General features: G+C 35.4%; 1 protein-coding gene across 1 annotated transcript in view; it reads left to right on the forward strand.

Annotated features, from left to right (window-relative positions):
* Window positions 1–3,745: 3,745 nt before the first annotated feature.
* Window positions 3,746–23,074, forward strand: part of BBS5 (Bardet-Biedl syndrome 5 protein) — a 143,666-nt gene continuing 124,337 nt past the window's right edge. Inside the window, exons 1-2 of the mRNA XM_090402643.1 lie at window positions 3,746–3,813; window positions 22,386–22,468. Coding sequence (XP_090258769.1) covers window positions 3,746–3,813; window positions 22,386–22,468 — 151 coding nt within the window. The remainder of the gene's footprint in view (window positions 3,814–22,385; window positions 22,469–23,074) is intronic.

Genomic DNA, 23,074 nt, shown 5'->3' on the forward strand with positions numbered 1-23,074 from the left:
ACTTGAACTCCCTATCCACCAACACTCCCTAATCCCTGGCCCCGTCAATCTGGAGTACAGTTCCACCGATGTGATATATTGCTGCTAATCTTTTCACCCCAAAATGCAAAACCTTACATTTTTCCACATTAAATTGACATTCATTCTCTTTAGCCTAGTCCTCCAAACTATCGAAATCATCCTGCAAAATTTTGACATCCTGAGCATTCACTATTGCTCTACCTACTTTCCATCATCCGGAAACAGATGCACAGTTCCTCTCAGATCCTTTCCTATATCGTTAATGTACAAATTAAACAGTAGTGGTCCAAGTACAAAACCCTGCGTCACACCACTGGTCACAGGCCGTCTTTTGGACACTTCTCCTGAATACACCACTCTCTGATATCTTTCATCAACCACCTTCCTATCCATCTCCCAACCCCATATTCATTCTCATATGCTGCAGTTTACGGATTAGAATTCCTTGTGGTATCCTATCAAAGGCTTTAACAAGGTCCAGTACAATCACTGTAAACCCGTTACCCTTATCCAGTTCAGCCGTCACTGTGTTATAGAACGTGAGCAAGTTACTGAGGCATGATCTACCCTTCACAAAACCATGCTGTCCCCCATTTTCATCTATCGAATCTTGTATTTTCCTCTTAACTATTTTCTCCAAGACTTTGACAACAATTCCTGATATGCTGATCGGCCGGTAATTTTCAACAGCAGTCTTGGAACCTCCTTTATGCAGTGGAACTATTTCCCCCTCTTTCCACCCCTTGGGACTAACCCAGACTCGAGACTCAAATTGAACAAAATGGTCAAAGGCACTGACAATTCTTTAGCCGCTTCTCGTATGACACGAGCTGGTATATACCATCCAATCCTGCAGATGATTTGACATTGAGGTTTTGTAATAGACTATTCACTTCCACTTCATTCACTACAATTCCTAAGCTGTTGGTTCTTCCATTTCTGCAATGTCACCACCTGGATGTAGCCTTGCAAAGTGCTCACTCAGTAATTCTTCTCAGTAACTTAATATAGATACTTGTTATGATGAACTCGAGAGAAGGATACTTGAATCTAAAGAAATATCCCTCGATTCAACCCATATGAATAACAGCCTCAGCTACAATTTATCTGATGCGCACATTTCTACTGTCCAGTATTGGCGCTCTCGCGATAGCTCACGCACGTAGTTAACTTCAGTTTGGAACTTCAACACGTTTTCCTTTTTTAACTGTACTACAGTTTTTTATATTAGATCTGTTGTTGTTATTTTATATAATATATAATATATATATATATATATATATATATATATATATATATATATATATATATATATATATATATATATACACACAGAGAGAGAGAGAGAGAGAGAGTATTTTACCTTGGGTATAATAAATGTTAAAGCTACCGAGCTATTTTAAACCTGGTTTTACTTCATTTCCCAAGTAAGCAAACAGACAAACAAGTCAAGTTTGCGCCTGCAAGTGTTGCAAGTCTAGCTGACCCTGCACGTAGTGCAAGACCAAGGCAACTCATGGTAAAAGTAGAATAAGCTCTGATCACTAATCTTAATATTTACCCTTAATGCAAAACACATCTCCTGGAGGAGATGTGTGATGCTTTGTATTAAAGACAAGAGGGCCACTACCCAGACCGGTTTCGCCCTTTATTGAGGTCTCATCAGTGGGAGCCAGGCTAGAAATGCCAAGATTTTAGTAATACAGAGCTTATAAGTATTTTACCAGAACAAGTTACCATAAGGTGTTTTAACCTTATTAAATAAAAATCTCAGGAGGAGATATAAATACTTTCTAGATTTATATCCCCTTGGGTATTTATATACCCAAGGTATATAAATACTTTCTACATTTATATCTCTTCCTGAGATTTTTATTTAATAAGGTTTCGACCCAGACTGGTTTCGACCTTTATTGAGGTCTCATCAGTGGGAGCCAGTCTAGAAATACCAAGATTTTAGTAATACAGAGCTTATAAGTATTTTACCAGAACAAGGTACCATAAGGTGTTAAAGCTACCGAGCTATTTTAAACCTGGTTTTACTTCATTTCCCAAGTAAGCAAACAGACAAACAAGTCAAGTTTGCGCCTGCAAGTGTTGCAAGTCTAGCTGACCGAGCCTTGATAAGACCTCATCTCGACTACTGTGCCCAGATTTGGTCACCTCGGTTCCTTCTTGATGGGGAGGAGGTGGAGAGGATCCAGAGGCGAGTGACTAAGATGATAACAGGTCTATGGAATGAACCATATGAGAACAGGTTGAAGATTTGTGGGTTGCAGAAACTAGTTGATAGGCGGAGGAGGGGAGATATGATTGAGACATTCAAATTGCTAAAGTGATTCTATAGGATTAATTCAGAGGATATTTTTGAGATCAGGACTGGTGGTGGGAGAACTAGGGGACACCTATGGAAGCTGGGCAAGAGTGTAGTTAGCAGTGGTGTTAGAGCTGGGTTCTTTACTTTTAGAGTGGTAAATGAGTGGAATAAGCTGCCAGAGTCTGTTGTGGGTGCTATGACAGTGAACGAGTTCAAGACAAGGTATGATAGATACTGTGAGAATGTAATCGCATAGTTGTGTGGACATGATGTTTAGGGCCTCCCTCGATGAGTCTAAGGACTCCTGGAGTCGCCCGAAATAATAATAATAATAATAATAAAAGGTGTTTTAACCTTATTAAATAAAAATCCCAGGAGGAGATATAAATGTAGAAAGTATTTATATCTTCTCCTGAGATTTTTATTTAAACTTAACTTTTTATTTAACCTTTTATTTAACCTTATTAAATAAAAATCCCAGGAGGAGATATAAATGTAGAAAGTATTTATATACCTTGGGTATATAAATACCCAAGGGGATATAAATCTAGAAAGTATTTATATCTTCTCCTGAGATTTTTATTTAAAAAGGTTAAAACACCTTATGGCAACTTGTTCTGGTAAAATACTTATAAGCTCTGTATTACTAAAATCTTTGCATTTCTAGCCTTTCTCCCACTGATGAGACCTCAATAAAGGGCGAAACCGGTCTGGGTAGTAGACCCCTTGCCTTTAATACAAAGCATCATGCATCTCCTCCAGGAGATGTGTTTTGCATTAAGGGTAAATATTAAGATTAGTGATCAGAGCTTATTCTAATTTTATCATGAGTTGCCTTGGTCTTGCGCTACGTGCAGGGTCAGCTAGACTTGCAACACTTGCAGGCGCAAACTTGACTTGTTTGTCTGTTTGCTTACTTGGAAAATGGAGTAAAATCAGGTTTAAAATAACTTGGTTTATATGAGTAATTTGTTTATTTGAATAATTGTATATATTGTATATATTGTATATATATTTAAAATAACTTGGTTTATTTCAGTAGTTTATTTGAGTAATTGTGTATATATATATATATATATAATTACTCAAATAAACAGCCAAAAGGCTTCAGTTTCGCGATGTAAAATTACATAAGCGAAGTGGATATTAGATGCAGCATTATTTCAAAACCGGATGTAGAAACAATGAAAGCTTCGTCAGTTGACCAGAGAGCTTGCGGGATATATATAGGGATAAATGAACTCGCAGCATGGGGAAGAAGTTTTGTTGTATACTTCTGATAAGTGAGCTGCCTAGCAACGAGTGTATATTTGTATATATATATATGTATATATATAATGTTTGTACTTTTCGATTTGCTTCGTTGTTGTTGATCTTATGAAATATTTCAAGCTATAGTTGAAAGAAATGGCTAATAAAGCCAAAAATGACACATTTTGGCAGGACAGGGATATAAGATTTGATATATCTCCTCAGTAAGTTATGTCTCAGAATTTCACGCCATCACAGTTAAATAAAATTGGCATTTAAGAAATCACATTTATTACCAAAGTAGATATTTAAATTTTATTCAGTTGTTGGAAATAGTTATGTCGGTTTAAAAAGGTTATATAATAAAACATGTTAAAAGTTTTGATATTTGCTGTTACTAAGTGGTTATAAGCATGCCTAAATGCAGGCATGCTTATTTCATATTGAGAGGCAATATACAGCTACAATAGCTATTCAAATATACATTTCATAGTATATTAAGTTATATAGGGGATTATATTGTTGCACAGCGTAACGGTTAATTTTACTGTCGGTATCTATTCCTAAAGAAAATCTATAATTATAGTAATTTCTTAGGTTGTTATCAAAAATTTGGATTATTTAAATAACTGACTTTAACAGTATTTTCTCTAAAGCAGTTGCAGTTTGGTACAGGTTAATTCAGAGTAGCAACATTTTATTCATGAAATTTTATGAATTAAAGATGTGTGTGTGTGTAAAGAAATATCCCCAAAATATAGGGAATGGAATAGATCCCTAAGAACTTGCAACACCATATAAAGTCTGAAGAAATGATATGTGGATACCTTGTTAATTTTTTAAGGATTACCTGTGCTATATTATTCGTACGATTAAAAAGGATGGGAGACTAATCCTGTTTGACTGTTGAGTTACAGGGTGGTGGAGGGAGAGGGAGCAAGGATTATTATATAGATGACAACATGGTGAAAAGGTCTTATAATTCAAGTTCAGGATAGATTTTTCATGACATACACTCATGAGCCAAAATATTATGACCACCATCAGCCTCTTTCTGGCCAAACAGACAGCACATGATTGTTCATGAGAACATGTTTTGGCTTGTGTTCTCATGGACATCATTGGGTTCTTATCCCAATTGCACACCCTCTAACTGCCATTTTTTTTTTTTTTTTGTAGAGATACGGTTATACTACCACAACTGATGGCTATAACAGACTATTGGATATATTACATAAATGAAGATGAGATAAAGATTTGTTTGATAACATCTGTAATATGGAAACAAAGTTTGTTTTAGCAGATTTAAAAGAAAAATCTCACACACCTGCTCAATTTCCAGTGAAGACTCCTTGTTTGGTAGCATGTTTTTTACTTGGTTAGAAAATTTTTGCATGTAAAGAAATTATATTCTTATTTTTATCCTTAACTTTTATCCCTTAACTGAAGTGCAAACAAACAAAAGTCTGTATGTGAAGTAACTTCACAACTAGGCCATTATATATAGAGGTAGATGATTGCACATCAGATTGTCAAAGTATCTGTACACAATAAATAACGGAAAAAACTCACGTAAAAAGATTATTTATTAGTATAATTTTCGCCTGTGTGTCACAGGCATCTTCAGTACATTAAGCTCAAAATTAAACACTAACTGGCAATTCCAAAAAGCGCCACCTAAGTAGCTGGTGTAAGATAACTAAAAAGGTCAATAACTTTCCTAAAAAAAAAAATAAAAAAAAAAAAATAATTAATACAATAAAAAGTTAGGGAGAAAATTGATACGGTACAAAGTGCCTTAGACGATAGAAATATAAGATCTGATAATGTTGGAGTCTTGACAAGTAACAGACTGATTTGGAGGAAAATTGTAGATAGGAAGTTAGTAATGATGTAATTTTTTTCATGTAGTACTATCATATCCTGTACACCCGTTGAGGGTACATGACAGGAATTTGATGATGATGATAAAAAGTTAGGAAAGATTAGCTGATTTGTAAAGTACTATCTCCCATAAAGGGGATAGACGTAAGCCGTCGGATCTGTTTAAGTTAGGAGAATGAAGTAGAGTTTCACATGTTTCTTTATAAAGGCGTTCCATGAGAAACTGACTTTTGTGAAGAACTCTTGTCTTTCTCCAATGAACTCTGTGTCTAGTGAAGATGGCATGTTCAGAAAGTCCAGACTTTTCAGGTTTAAAGTATTCAATATAAGATTGGTGTTCTTCTAGCCGAATAGAGTATTGAATTGAATACTTATATTGAATACTTTAAACCTGAAAAGTCTGGACTTTCTGAACATGCCATCTTCACTAGACACAGAGTTCATTGGAGAAAGACAAGAGTTCTTCACAAAAGTCAGTTTCTCATGGAACGCCTTTATAAAGAAACATGTGAAACTCTACTTCATTCTCCTAACTTAAACAGATCCGACGGCTTACGTCTATCCACTTTATGGGAGATAGTACTTTACAAATCAGCTAATCTTTCCTAACTTTTTATTGTATTAATTTTTTTTTTTTTTTTTTTTTTTAGGAAAGTTATTGACCTTTTTAGTTATCTTACACCAGCTACTTAGGTGGCGCTTTTTGGAATTGTCAGTTAGTGTTTAATTTTGAGCTTAATGTACTGAAGATGCGTATGACACACAGGTGAAAATTTTACTAATAAATAATCTTTCTACGCGAGTTTTTTCTGTTATTTATTGTGTACCGATATGTCTACTCACGGTTTACCTCTTTTAAAACTTATTCTCAAAGTATCTGTAATATACACCATAGCACAACCCATTGGCCCTTAATGTGCATTATGGGGTAATTTGATATAAAGTCAGCTGTTGTGAAGTTACTTCATGGACAAACTTGTTTACTTATAATTTAAATGTGTGTGTTGCTTTCCCCATCCTATTCCTCCTCTTCTTCTTTTTCACTTTGCATTTTTACCAAATACTTTTCTATTCAGAACACTATAGAAGAAGACTTTGGACAGTGACACTAAAGATGCTAAGCCTTTCACAGACACTTCCACTCATGAAAGGCATGGTACCATAACTAGATTTAAGGGTTAAACAATTTGGGTACTTAGGTTTCTAATGAGCACAGTTTCCCACCTCAGAGACCAAGCATTCTACTTTTTTACACCACTTCTGATCTCCATGTAGAGTGGGTGGTCTCACCAGAAAATGAAAATCATCTACCATCTAAAGACATCCATGCCACAGTGGGATTCAAACCAAGACCTTATATGTTGGAATTGCTATTAAGGGAAAATGTTAAATCAAGTGGTCAGCAAAGATTGTTCTTCTACATCCTGTAGCATTACTGACATTGTATACTTACATATTGCATGGTTTGTAAACTCTGAATGTTGAGTGCAGTGTGTTATTATCAAAACTGTGGTTGAGGTTTGCGGTTAAGAAAGGCTGGTTATTGATATAATGTAGAAGAAAAAGAATAAAGGAACATATGGAGATATTTTTTAGGTATACCATTCACCACAGGAGAAATATAGTCTTTTCCCCCCCCCCCCCCCAAAAAAAAAAGGATTCTCAGTTTTTTTACTGCCATAGTAAAAAAAACTGAGAAATTAGCCTTTTTAAAACTTTTTTTTTTTTTTCATTATCAGCCCATACACATCAGAGGCTACAAAACCTATAACACATCAGTGCTGTAGGTTTTATAGCATTAGTCTCATAGGCTAAAAGCTTGTGATGAATTTCCACATAGGGGTCACTCACAGAACTAACTTTTTGGCATTCCAGTATAAAATATATTTAATAAATTGAAATCAGGAATTTAGGCAATCAAAATTGGTTGTAAATAATATGTATGTTGTGTGTGGGGGGGGGGGGGGAGAGAGAGAGAACTGCTTAGTAATCTATTATGGAGCACAGCCTTCTTTGTATCTCCCCACTGAATATGCCAATTATATGTGTCTAGGTGGGTCAGTACAACACACACACACACTTATATTTTAATGTGAATTCCATCCACAAGCTAGCCTAGTTGTCCGGGGGGGGGTGGTTAGCATACCTGCTCTCCAACCAATGGGTCATGGGTTTGAATCCCACTGTAGGTATGGATTGCTTGTTATTGTCTTACCTTGTATACTGCTATAAACCATTGATATGGCAGTAGTAATGACCTTTTACCTGTCCTTATGCCATTAAACCATAAATCATCATTATCATCCATAGAAGGTTTGCACCTGTGTGGGTGGATTCTACATTTAAAAAAAAAAGTTGATAATCTTGAAACCCTGCTTTAATTGCCACTCAGTAGCCTCCAGTAAGCATGGATGATAGTTTCATGCTGTGCGACAAAAATCATCTACAACCTAAAGACTTTCACAAGACAGCTATGCCACTGTGGAATTCGATCCCAACAGCTTCTTGGTTGTAGAGCAGGCTAATTACAACTGTTGTTACTTATTAAGTAATTTTAAAATAAATTCAGTCTATGCAAGACCTGCTTTTTCCGAATCCATTTTGTTCTTCTATTAATTTTGGGTCTACTATATGTTTGAATTTATATGCTAATATTTTTGCATATACTTTATAACAGGTACTTAGTGTATCTGCTCTCCAGCCAAAAGGCTGCGGGTTCAAATCTCACCGTGGGCATGGATGTTTATAATTGTCTGTGAAAATACTAGTGGTGGTGTTGGACGGTAGATGGCGTTGGTGTGGTTTCAGTTCTTTGTAGTTGGTGGATTATGTGGAGGCGGAGAGCTGTAGAGTAAACCCTCCCCCGATGAGTCTTTGGACTCCCTGGAGGTGTCGCATAATAATAATAATTGTTACAATCAGTTTGTGTCCTTTTTTTTGTAGATGGGTATAATTATTTCTTTTGTCCAATCTTGTGGACATTTTCCTTCTTTCCAAATCATATTATAAAAGTTAAGTAACCTGAGCATGAATTCAAGTCTTGTATATTTCTTAAGTTCCAAGTTTATATTGTCTTCTCCTGGATTTTTTCCTGTTTTGCTTTGGGTTAATGCTTCTGTTAATTCTTCTAGTGATGTTTTCCAAGTTGTCTAAGTTGTTTACAAAGGGTGGTTTTCTGTTTTGAATGTGTTCATCATACCACAGATCTTATAGTAATTTTGCCATGTTTCTATTTTAAAGGTATTAATATCTGCTTTTTCTCTAGTTTCATTATTTAGATCTTTAAGGATTTTATGTGCATTAGGTCTTTTGAGCATACAGTCTCTCTCTCTAATTTTTTTACAAAATTGTCCCATCTGTTTATTCCCCTTTTTCTATTGCTCTTTTTCTGCTGTATTCGGTTTTTGATTGTCTTCAGGTTGAGCCAGTTTTTAAATGCTTTTTTCTTTTCTTCAATAATGCATTTAATTTCATTATCCCAGTCCCTAAGGCCTCTTTTTCTTTTCCACTTTTTCTTTGTTTCTAAACTTTCTTTTGCAGCTTTTGTCATGATTTTTAGGTTTGACCATTCTTCTATGTTCTTTTTCTATGTTTTTATTTTATCATCCAGTTCTTTATTTTTTTTTGGTACAAATCATTAATACTGTTATCATCTAGAAGTCTAACTTTGAAGGATTCAAAATTTCTATTTTCCTTATACTTTTTTGTTGTTTTCCATCATCGTTCCAATTTTATTTTTCCAGTTAAGAGGTAATGATCTGATTCTATATCAGATCCTATGTATACGCTTATATGTATCTGTTATCATTTCTGACATTTTGATATTGCTGATTATGTAATCAGTAATGCTTCTTGTGTCTCTTGCTTCCCAGGTGTATCTGTGGATGTCTTTATTTTTGAAGAAGATTTTCATTATTTTAAGGTTATTGCTTATAGTGAAATCTTAATCTATTTCCTTTCTTTTCTTTTAGGCTTACACAGTGATCCGAATGCATTTTTGAAAATTATGGAGACAACTACCGTGTTTGAATAAAAACTTTAGTTTAATATAACTAAAATCTACATTCGACGTTTCGACCTTTATGTCAAGGTCATCTTCTGGAGCATACAACTATACACAGGAAACAAGCTATACTACAATCAAACTGGTTTGTTAAAGACACTGACCAACTGCTACAACAGTTGTTGGCCTGACCTCTGGTGAGAAAAAATACTGTTAATATAAATACTGAAAAATAGTGAATATAAATACTGAAATATATAATATTTCAGTATATATAATATATATATACAGGGTGTTCGGGATAAATTTGACAGTTTCGTAAGGAAAAAGAAAATCTTCTTTGTATCTATTAAATTTAATGAATTGACAAAAAAACATTACAGGCAGAGTTAATTACAATACTATCAACAAGATTTACTCAAAATAACCACCATTAGCATCGATCACAGCTTCAATTCTGCTTCGGAACCTCGAACAAGCTGATGCTACAGTCTCCCTGGGAAGGGCCGCAAAAACTGTTTTAATTTTATCCATTAACTGGGCTTTTGTATTACTGGAAGTGCGATTGGTGTCTTTTTCAACTGCGCCCCATACAAAATAATCCATGGGGTTAAGGTCTGGGGAGTTTGGAGGCCAAACATTTGGACTGGTGAAGTCGTAGAAATTTTCAGACAACCATTTTTGACTTTTCCCAGAGGTGTGGCAAGGGGCCGAATCCTGCTGCCATACATACGGCCTACCATTGGCTACCCTTGTTATCCAGGGCTTGACTACAGTTAGCAACTCCACGAACAAAGCCCGAATTCCAATGCCAGGGTTCTTCAACACCTGTTCCTGCAGATTTGCGAGGAATTCTGCTGTACGAACGCAATCAGATCGTCTGCTAGGGATCTTTCTTCTTGCTACATCCTCGTAGTCACCATTGCAAGTCTCTAGTTCATGCCTGATTGCTTTTACTGTATTCAGGGAGCATTGGGCAGCAGTCGTAATATCCTTATTTTGATGGCGGGCACGAATCATCATGATACAAGTTATTCTCTTCCATGATTCAGGTGGGTTCCAGCTATCCATCCTTTCTGACATCTTGTATATGAATGAAGAAGGGTCCAAACTTTTAAATGAAGAGAAGTGTGTGTTAATACATGTAACTTACGGAAAAATATAATTAATTATAAATATGTCAAATTTATCCCGAACACCCTGTATATAAATAATATATATAATATATAAATACTTAACAAAAATACTGTTAATAAAATACTCTATAAAACTACAACAAAAACGAATCTAGATTACAGTAAAACCATAGCCATCCCATACATTAAAGGGTTATCAGAAAAAATCAACAGAATCCTACAACATTATAACCTCAATGCCACCTTTAAACCACCCGCTAAACTTAAAACCATATTCAACTCCTCTAAGGATCCTCTCCTCCCATTAGCACATCCTGGAGTCTATTGCATCCGCTGCACGTGTAATTTACTGTACATTGGTGAAACAGGACGGACAATTCCCATACTCAAGAAAGAACACATTAGACACATTAAATATAACCATTATGGTGAAGCAGGCCTCTCAGACCACGTACTCAACACCTTACACCAAATCAACTGGAAAAGCACCTGCTCCTTACACCGCACAAAAACCTGGTACGAAAGGAAATTTAAGGAATCCTGCGAAATCCTGATAAACCACCCAAATATCAACAACAAAGATGGCATGAAAATTCCAAGGATCTGGATGGCACACATTCAGCCGACCTAATATGAAAGATCCAGCATAAGTCAGGACTCTAGCCAATCCTTAGCTAGTATTAGAAACCATTCCATACCAAATGGCTGGAATGATGTTAATATATGTATATAGTAGACAACACTAATAATAGGACTCTAGCGTTGATGTTTTATTTTATTTTATTTATTATTAATTTTATTTTTTTTATTTTTTTATTTTTTTTAATATTTTATTTTTTATTTTTATTTATATATATTTTTTTTCTCACCAGAGGTCAGGCCAACAATTGTTGTAGGGGTTGGTCAGTGTCTTTAACAAACCAGTTTGATTGTAGTATAGCTTGTTTCCTGTGTATAGTTGTATGTTCCAGAAGATGCCCTTGACATAAAGGTCGAAACGTCGAATGTAGATTTTAGTTATATTAAACTAAATTTTTATTCAAACACAGTAGTTGTCTCCATAATTTTCAAAAATGCAACTTAATCTATTTCCATTCCTATTGCAGTTAAGTTCTCCTATAGGTCCTGTGTTTGGTTTATATGGTTTATTGCCAATTCTTGCATTAAGATCACCTATTACCAAGATGTGATCCTTAGGATTAGTCTTATTTAAAATGTTCTGCAGTTGTGTGTAAAAATTTTCTGAGTCCTGCTCCTCTTTTCCTTCTTCTGGTGCATAGGTTCCAGTTACTGTCATATAGCCTCTGTCTATTTTAATTCTCATTTCTATTGTTCCAAAAGTCGTAATGGATTATATTGCTTCTAAGAGATTTATGTAAAAAGATCATTACACCAGATTTAGCTCTCTCTTCTGCCTTTAATCCCACTGTATATATATGTAGATGTAATTTTCAGTTTCATCTGTTCTTGTCTGTTTTTTAAGATGCTGTAATTACTGCTATTTTTACATTTTCTTTCTTCTAATGCTTGGTGCAGTTCTATGATTTTGTGGTGGATACTTCTCGCATTCCAGGTAGCCATATTCCAATAAATGTATTTCTGCTTTTTTTTTCGATAGTTTTCTTCTCGAATCCTTATTCCAAGCCAGTTCATTACCAGAAAAGTCTGTCTATTTACTATCTTACTGCCCATCTGCAGTCTTGCTTGGTGATGGGGCTGCCATTTTTGAAGCCTTCAAGCTTGCCTTAAAGTGGTAGGAGGAAATTTTAAGGAGAAGACATAGAGATAGATTAGAGATAGAAATAGAATGACCCATTGCCCTTGATTACTCTAATAGCATTAGGGTCATGAATCACAAGAATTGGCCAAGGAATGCCATATAGGAAAGGTTGAAAAGCAAAGGGGGGAGGCTACCTCAAAGAAGAGGAAGAGAGAATAAAGCCAGCTAGGGGACCATGGGAAATCCACTTCCCTTGCTATCAAGATGAGATGATAGCCCTTGTGGCCGAGTTGGTCCACAAGTCCTTATCAGCATATTCAGACCACCCCACCATATCTGGTGGGCTTCCCTATCTGCCATCCAGGTAATTAAAGAGGTACTTAATGTATTGAAAAATATCAATGTAAATACCACAGTGGACCTGGACTAACTAACTAGTTACTTAATCTAAGTGCAGCTATGGCAAGGTTCCAGGAAAGTGGAAAGAGGGTAAGATAGTTAACCATTAAATAAAGGTGGCTCCAAGACAGAAGTAGTAACTTACAGACCAATTATCTCTGAACTGGTGGTTAAAGTATTGGAAAAGTTGGTTAAAAGTAAAATTCATGAATGGGTGGATAGGAATATGATACTCTTATGGGAATAGCATGGCTTTGTAAAAGGGAGGTCTTGTCTGAGTAATTTATTCACATTTTATAATAAGGTGACAGAGGAATTGGATAAAGGAAATGGCTATATTATAATACTGCTGGACTTTGCAAAGGTATTTGACAGAATACGCATGGATTATATAAGTTGGAGCAAATGCGAATGGATGCGAGGTTGGTGGCATGGATAAGAGGTGGTTGATAGACATCAGAAGGTGGTGTGTGGTGGAGTGGAATCAAGGTGACCAATGGAGTTCTCCAGGGCTCTGTACTGGGACCACTACTCGTTAATTCATACATTAATAATAGTGGAAGATTAGAAGGGGGATATTCAGTTGTTTGCTGATGATGTAAAATTGGGCAAGGCCTTAGTTGATAAACGTGATGTAGATAGATATCTTGCAGAATGACTTAAGTAAATTATCAGTGTGGGCAAAGGGCAATGGTTTTTAATTTATTGTTCTAAAATGTAAGGTAATGTACTTTGGGATGAAAGTGTTATATACTTGGTATCATATTGATGGTGTTCTAGATTGCAGGAGATTGATGAGGCTAGGGATCTTTGGCTGATGGTGGATAGAGATTTGAAATTCAGAGGACATGTTGCAAGAGTTGGCAAAATAGCTCAGAGGATTACTTAGATGAAGAACACATTGACAATTAAAGATAGCGAAGTTATTATCCCTCTTTATAAGGCTATGATTCAGCCTCATGAGCAAGTTACAATTTCTTTGAATCTGTGAAACAGATCAGGGATATTTTTATCCCAAAAGTCCTATGTAGTTTGACAAACTTCCATTCGCTTTTCATGGGTGGGAATTATACACATTTCATGTGTGGGGTTATGTCGCGATTAATTTTTCTGAGGGTTGTGGGATCAAAACTTGAGTTTCTTTCTGGAGGGTGAAAAACCCTGTACCAGATGTTGACTAACTCAGAAATCATTTGAAGTGGAAGAAAGTCTAGAAAAAGTTCTAGAATGGAATATATGCTGCATTTCTTTTGCTGATCTGATGCCATGCTGGCAACTACATGGACAGTTTTTGGTATAAGAGTGAGATGAAAATTTTCTTTTTATAATTGGTTGAATGGAAAGTCTTTCATAGAAATGGAATTCTGCATCAATATATTTAGCTTTTTTGAAAAGAAATTCAGAAGAATCGGTTCTTCCATAGAGCAGTTGTTCCTCCATACATCTTTTATTTGTAAAGATTTCAAGTTATAATTAAGGATGAAGACTTTTTTTGGAGGGGGGGAGTTGAGGGGATGCTAATAAGGTTCTACAGAAGTTAATTTGCTCAGTACTTATATTGCATTTTCCTCAGTTGTTGCTGTGTAATTTTTCCAAAAATTAAAACATAAACAGTAGAACAATTCCAAAACTTTCACTAACACCATATAAGTCTCTCTCTCTCTCTCTCTTTTTTTTTTTTTTTTTATGTAGCTCCATGTATTTACTGGCATTCCTGTTATAATTACAATTGGTTGTGTGACATATGAAGTGCTCAATTTGCATACATTTCTTATTATTCATAATATTGCAGTCATTGTTTCAGCATGCAAGTTTTGCACTCATTCAAAAAAAAAAAAAAAAAAAAGGGGGAATAGGTGTTTGATGAGAATGAAACATGTTATGATAGCTATATTTCAATTGTTACTTACGAGCTATGCAAAAGCTTTACACCTTTTGTGAGTGGAAATCACATAAAAATACTGGCCAAATAAAATCTCAAATAAGACATTATGGGTAGAATGTCTCTATAATTTATCATCCAAACCAGGACAAAGAGAGAACATGTACTGTCATCTTGTCAATATTCTGCCAAGAAAGGGTATATCAGGACCTATAAAGCAGGTGATTATGACAAGCTTAGGAGGAAGCTTAAATTTGTGCCATAGCATAAAACACTACAAGCAAGCAGTGCATGAGAGATAGTTAAGGGTCATCTAGAGCAGGGTTTCTCAAACTGTGTTTCGCAGAAGGTAAATAGATGTTCCGCGAGAAGTTCTGGAATTTGTCATTTTAGTTTTCTAAGCATTTTTTATGAATAAATATTTTATAGTGGAAATATTCTGAGGAGAATAATATTCGTGAATATGTCGAAAACTCCGACCCAGAATGCCTAATAACATCTGTGTATCGTTAATTTTCACATATCGAAACCTTTCAACAATTGGGAAAGGGAATACCGCTGTTTATGACCGGCTGTAAAAATTGCCTGCAAGCGGATTATAACAATGGGTGGCATATCCTCTGTTCTCAAAACTGAAGGAAATGAAATCTGTTTAGCAAATGTCAGTGACCAAGCGGCATATTTTTAAACATTGAAATCTTCATGAATTATCGTTAATTTTCACACATCGAAATCTTTCAACAATTGGTAAAGAGAATACCACCGTTTATGACCGATCATAAAAACTGCTTGCAAGCTGATTACAATGGGCAGCGTTTTCTCAAAACTAAAACGAAATAACATTGCGTTGCAAATGTTAGTGCCAATCAGCAAGGAAGTATAAAGAAAATTTTTCCACTGAAATTGAAGATCAAGGTGGTCTGTATCTGGTTCTCAAATCTCTTAATACTGAATACTTTCTTCGCAAGTTCGTATTGCAGTGTGTAAGTGCTTGTTCTGAAACCGTAATGCCGTGATTTTTTTAAAGTAATAGGAATACAGATTTAAATTCTAATATGAATAAGAGACAAGGTACTTTGTTTATTTTTGGTATTAAGAAATCTCTTATTGAAGGTGTTTGTGATGTAACAGATAGTGAGTCATCCACCACCAGCCTACAAAGCGATCTCCAGGATGTACAAAAGGAGGGGAAAACTACCAGCAATGCAGAGAAAAAAGTCTGCATTCACTTGTAAGTACTTATAATAATATTATAAATTTTTGGTGATCTGAATGGGATATGTCAATGAAAATCAGCACAAATTAATTTAATGATGTTTATGTTTAATTGGTTTTTAATTATTAATTCATAATTAATTATCAATTGTCAATTAATAGAAAAATCAGCTAAATTACCAATTAATTATTAATTAATACATTACTAAATAACCAAGGTGTTCCGTGAAAATTTCAGGATTTGTGAAGTGTTCCGTCGTAGAAAAAGTTTGAGAAATCCTGATCTAGAGAAAACAATATTAAATTGTATACCTAAGATAAGGAGGGTTAATCAGGTTGGAATTAGATGGATGTGTAATATCATTAAGCATGAGCTACAGAAAATGAATGAGGAGAAAGGTGACCAGCATGGCAAGGAAGGCAAAAGCAGATTACAAGAAAAATCTTCCAAGCAGGCCAAAGGAAATCCCAAAGACTTCTTTTGTTATGTGACAAGTTTAGAGGAAGAATGATTATGGAAGATTAACCTTAATGAGTGATGATGGTCACAAGGGTGCAGAAGCAGATAAAATAGTTGAATTACTGAGTGACCACTTTGCAAGGGTATATCAAGGACAAATGCTAAATTGGACAGGATTGTGAGACAACAGGCATAAACCAGGACATATAGTCATCCTAATTATGAGACTAAACAAATCAATCTTATATCAAAATAGAAATAATAAAAAGAAAATGGATGTGGATAGGCCACATGATCAAAGACCCTGATAAGGATATAGCAAAAACAGTCATTGAATGGGACCCACAGGGAAGAAGAAGGAGGTGATATCCCAAGATGATCTGGAAGAGAGACATCAAAGCAGAAATGAAACAGCTGGGAACATCCTGGAATGAGATTAATAAAGGTGCAAGCTACAGAGTCTGAGGACAAACAATGATTGAGACCCTATGCTCTGCAGGGAATGAAGAGGATAAATAAGTAAGAAAGGTTGTAAAACTATAGTATAATATGAGTACTATTTTTTTATTTCTGTATATATATATTTTATTTTTTACATAAGTTGGAAGCCCTCCCATAGGAGACCCAATGCAAAACGTTTTCAATCTGCTTCAAGTGGGATGGCTGTCTCACACCAGGCAATGAAATTCATCTCCCACCTAAAGACCACAAATATCCATGGTGGGATTTGAATTTGCAGTCTAGTAGAGTGTGGATATGCTAAATCAGGTGACAAACTCATCCATTTCCTTTAAAAAAAAAAGTAGAAATTTATGATTGAAAAAACTTGTCATCATCAGACTAGACTGCCTGAAAGGGAGAGAAAAAAAAAAAGATTATTATAGATTTAGTTCTGGTTGCCAACTAGAAGAACTTTTTCTAGGCCTGTAGTATTCTGGTTCCTGAGTTAGGTTGATCTTTAATGTGCAGGCAAGTAGGTCCTCATGTTAAGTTTGTCTTTGAGGACACAGGATGACAATCACCTGCTGCAATCTTGTTCCAGTTTCTTAGAAATCATTGGTAGTAGCCACGAAATCAAGTATCAGTGATGATAAAGGTAAATACCAGCTGCATACTGATTTCCAGAAGTGAAAGAATTTTACATACTTCCTTTGGGGAATAACAGCAAAATTAGGGGATGTATTTTATTTATTTTAAGAAATTGAAAGGAAACAGTGACTGTATGTAAAAAAAAAAATAATAATAATTAAAATATTCTTGATTTCTAAATGGATATGGAAATGTAATGACCACCATGCTATATCTTGAATTTGATGTTTCATGTTATCTGGATGGATGATCTGGAAGCATCTGCAAATTAGTACAGTCAGTACAGGTCAAGTGATTATTATATGAGACTTCAACTATGCAGATATACGCTGGAAGAAATATCACATGGCAGGAAGGAAATGGAATTTATACATCTAATGAGAGATAATTACTTGGACAACATGTGATGGAGAGGACTAGGGGTATGAGAATATGGACCTAGTCATAGAATCAGAAGAACTATCCATTACACTGCCTCTGATTAGCAAAAGTGACCATGAAGTCTTGACTTGGGAGATTGTAAAACATAAGGAATATTCTGTCAAGAAAGGATATATAAGGAACTATAAGGCAGGTGATTATGACAAGCTTAGGAGGAAGCTTAACTTTGTGTTAAGGGAAGGATGTTAGCATAGGAGATAGTTAAGGGTCATCTAGAGGAAGCAATATTAAATTTGTATACCTAAGTTAAGAAGAGTTAATTCGGTAGGAGTTAGATGGATGAGTAATATCATTAAGCATGAGCTACAGAAAAAGAATAAGGAGAAAGGTGACCAGCATGGCAAGGAAGGAAAAATCAGATTAGGAGAAGAATCTTGCTGAGCAGGCCAAAGTTTAAAGGAAGAATGATTGTGGAAGATTAACCTTAATGATCGATGATGATCATGAAGTGACAGAAGCAGATAAAATAGTTGAGTTACTGAGTGGCCACTTTGCAAGGGTATATCATTAAATCCGTCTCTCTTTATATGCCTTCCTTAATCTCTTTTATATCTGTAATTCCCCTTTTTTTCCCTTTTGTCATCCATTTGAATCCAAATTGTTTTATCTTCTTCACTTGAGGTATACAAACTACTGTCACTGCTATCAACATTTTTTTTAATTATCTTCCATGCACTAATGATCCCCTCTTCCTTTAAATTATTTCATCCATTGTACTGTTGCAAGCTAGTACAATTTATTTTAAGAAAATTCTTATTTTATTATAAGAAAGGTGACTATCATATATGTATGTTTATGATAGTCATCTTTCTTATAATTCCACTTAAATTCTTTGTTTTGATACCTCAATATGCCTATTCATCCTGTAAGTCAGGACTACATGGTCACTCTCACCAATAAGGACAAACAATGTTATCTCATGACATGTTGTTATTATTATTATCTTAAGACTCCCATGAAGTCACATACTCAACTAGGAGGTCCCTTTTGTCATGCACACAGCTCATCATACCACGTGTTAAACACATTCAAATTCTCTACAGACACTATGTTCTCCATGCAAAAAAAACCTACTTTTCACTCCCTTGCTCACACCCTCCTTACACAGCTTCCAGGGATGATCTCTTATTCTTCTCCCTCACCCCCCCCCCATCTCTGCCCATTTTATGAAAAACTTCTTTGTTAAGAGTCAGTCACCTCTGGACCCTTTCCAACATCTCTTCATCCTTTCAAAAACCAGATGACCAAATCTGTGCACAGTAGTTCATATGTGGCCTAATCAGGGCCTTCCAAAAAAGAAAAATAATCAATTGCATGCCATAATCTGTTCTTGGACCATAAATATTCAATTTATTTGTTAAATATTTCATATTGTTTGACTGGCATTTTTACATCCTGCTTATGAAAGGTCATAAACCTATAGCACATTAGTATTTTGGGTTTGCTATGGTTAGATAATCCAGGAACTGTGTCCTAGACACCAAATATGACAGTTTATTTTAAGCCTTCTCTAGTAAGAAGGACAGAGACCAAATGATGAAATTCATATACCACTTCAAGATTTTGATAGTCATCCATATCATAGTGAGATTTCTACCTACATACTATGGAATTGGAGGGGCAATCTCTCTCTCTCTCTCCACTCAATCAGCCAGGGCAGTTTGCTTTATTTGTAGAACTCTGGTCTAGGATATGGATGAGATTTGGGTGTTTTATGTACTAATGAGAAATCTCTGTAGATTTGTGTGGAGATTATTCATACAGTAGAAAGAGGGAGAGAGAAGGGAAGACCAAGAGACGATTTCTGTAAGTTTAAAGAAATGTAATGAGTAAGGGAGTGAGGAGAAGATTTTTTATATGAAAATTGTAGGTAAATAGAAAGCATTATCAGAATGTATTGTGAATGGGAATGCTTGCTGGGTGAGTGATGTGAGTCTGCTAATGCCATGGAAATAAGTTAGACTCGAATCCAGAACATGTGGAAATAGTTTAAGCTATCTTACTGATCAACTTCTTAAAGCAGAAACTGGTTGTCATGGAAACATTGGATCACATTCGTCCATCATCAAATGGCATTTTTATCTTTTATGCCCACCACCATCACCTTGCTAATGACTTCAGGAAAAAAGTATCATGTTTGATATAGAGCATACTTTCTAGATTATCTGGTCTTTTATCTTATCCATGATATTAATGTGCTATAAGTTGATAATCTTTTGAATGTGATTATCATAAAAATGCATAGTTTGTATTACATAATTAAAATAAGATTCTAGTTTGCTAGAGTACCAACCACTAATAAGCTAATCCCATGACATTGACATTAGCTAGATTTGGTTATGGAAAAAAAACAGGCATTCAACTCTACTAGTAAATACATATAGAATTCTTAATTACAAGGGGGAAGCTGAAAAGTTCTGATAAACACCTATAACCAAAATTATATTAAAGCAACTGATATAACCACAAGAAAGAACATATCTTAAAACCCTTTAACCTCCATATTTCTTCAAATTGTAATCATTTGTTCTTTTTCTTTTAGGATACATTAGAAGATTTGTCAGAGGTTTTGAAGAAATTTGAATACACAGAGATGCAGGCTGTCATTACATTTTTTGTGCTGCAAGAAAAGTCCATAAGTGACATTCACCAAACTTTGTGTGAGACTTTTAGGGGACTGTGCCTCAGCGTATCCAACAGTTAAAACTGGGCATCCTGAGACAACAGATGCCCCCCCCCCCCCCCAGATCAGGAAGACCTTCCACAACTATCACACCTGAATACATCGATACAGTGCATGCCATGATCCTTGATCATGGCATGCACTGTATGACAAATACCAGCCAGAAGCATTGCAAAGACTTGGGGGGATATCCAGGGAACAAGTTTGGGTCATTATCCATCAATATTTAGACATACAGAGGATCTCAGTTGAAGTGGGCCTCAAAATGTTTGAATGTCAACCAAAAGAGAGAACGTGTACTGTCATCTCAACAGATTTTGGGCCATTTTGAGAAATCAGATGTAAATTTTTTGGTTCGTATTGTGACTGTTGATGAAACATGGCTTCATCATTATGACCTAGAGACCAAACTGCAGTCAGTGGAGTTGAGCCACAAAGGTTCTCCATGGCCAAAGAAGTTCCGAACCCAAAAGTCAGCAGGGAAGGTGCTTGCCATTGTCTTTTTGGATATGGATGGATGGTGTAATCTTTACCAAGTACCTCAAAAAAGGTGGAACTGTTACAGCATCAGTTTATTGAACAGCTCTGAAGGAATTGGAGATAGTGAAGGAAAAACATTGTGGGGAAACTGAGAAGAGATGTGTTTCTTTTGCAGAACAATGCACCTGCTCACACTGCTCATGAAAACCAACAGACAATACACACTTGGGCATCCAATGTCTGCCTTACCCACCCTATTCACTAGACCTGGCCTCATCTGACTACTCTCTGTTCCCAAATTTAAAGAAACACTTAAAATGAACAAAATTTACTGCAGATGATGAAGTCATATCTGCAGCTGAGAACTAGTTTGTGCAACAAGGGAAAGACTTAGAGGATTGCGAGTGTTGTAACACATGTATAACACTGTGGGGAATATGTTGAATAATTGTAAGTTACATGGTTCTATCTCAATTCCTGTATGGTATTTATCACAACTTTTCATCACATCCTCATAATCTTTAGACTAAGTCAACCAGCAGTAATGAACTCTCACAATTTTCTCTTTTCTTTCTTAATCCTCTTCTTTTATCTTTTACAGTGTCGAGTTTTTTTTTTTTTATTATTTTATTTTTTTATTCCTGCAACAGCAATCGTCTCGAGGATAAGGTGGTTGGCCCTATGCCTCCTGGTATGACCTATGTCTGTAGATGCATGTATTCAAGGGGATGGTTTGCCTGTTCTGGGGGACGAAAAACCCAAGTTTACTGTGGGGAAAAAACCCCTACCTCCATATGAGACTGCTAACTCGCCTTTCATTGAAAGAGACCAGATAAAGGTTCCTCACGTCACTGAAGGGAATTGAACCCAGGTCTTTCTGACCAAAAGTTCTCTTCTATAACAACTGAGCTACAGAGGCTCTCAACCTCATGTATAAAAATTTCCAATTTTTATACATGAGGTTATCAGCTAGCCCAAGTAATTCAAATTTATTATTGCTTACTGTTAACTATTGCATTTGCTATTTCTTCACTTCCATCTAATGATGATGATCTCATGACATGCATCAAAACATTGAGCATTAACTTCACCATAAAGTTATTTTATGTGTGAAACAGCCATTGATGTTTTTTTTTCCAAAATGTGTAAACTCCACACACAAATATATTGCTATTACGTATTTATCATATATATTCATAAATGATAACTATATATAATACATAAATGCATAATGATCAATACATTTATCAGTTTGTAAGGTTATTTTTCAGATTTTAAAATTTTTAGCAAAAAGTTTTTTTTTTGTAATACTTATACTATTCTGTTTACCTATCATCTTTCAGTATATTTTTGTTGTAATTCAGTACAGTTTATTGACATAGAATAAAATATATCACCTTACAGAGAAATAGCACTTCGTCCAGGAGAAAAAATAATAGATAAATTAGATGCAGTTGAAGACACCAAAGGAAACAGTGGAGATAAAGGTATTGCAATTATTGGTTAACACCTTAGATATGAGTGTGCTTATAAGTTGTGTGTATGTGTGTTGGGGGGGGGGGAGAAGGCACTTAAATTATTACCAAGTTTTTAAGTTTCAGTTAGCCACTCTCATAGCAGGAAGAAATACAGCACATTATTTTTTAATAATTATATTCAACACTTATTCTGATGATATTCTATTCATTTCCGACTTGCCATTGAAAAATCTGTCATTTCCAGGGATGATCTCTCATTTATCCATTGCTTATCACCCTACATCTGTCTGATACACTCCTTTCACCAACTTGTATATCTTAATCATATCACCTCTTCCTCATCTTTCAACTCTGTAAAATAGTACATTCTCTTCATCTATTCTCCTACTCAACATTCTGCAGTCCTGAGACATTCTTAGTTACTTGCTTCTGCACTATCTCTAACATTTCCTTATCATCCAGAAATTTAGGTGATCAGATCTGCGCACAGGATTCCAAATGTGGCTTATACATTGACCTTCTTATCAGTGCACATTAGTACCCTTCTTGTTATTGCAGCAGTTTTCTGAATAACCTTTAGAATAAACTAAAATAGACAGACTTGTATAGCTTAAT

The sequence above is a fragment of the Typopeltis vanoorti genome, chromosome 13, assembly GCF_054136105.1.
Source record: "Typopeltis vanoorti isolate ZY-2024b chromosome 13, IOZ_Tvanoo_1.0, whole genome shotgun sequence".
In the NCBI taxonomy this organism is placed as follows: Eukaryota; Metazoa; Arthropoda; class Arachnida; order Uropygi; family Thelyphonidae; genus Typopeltis; species Typopeltis vanoorti.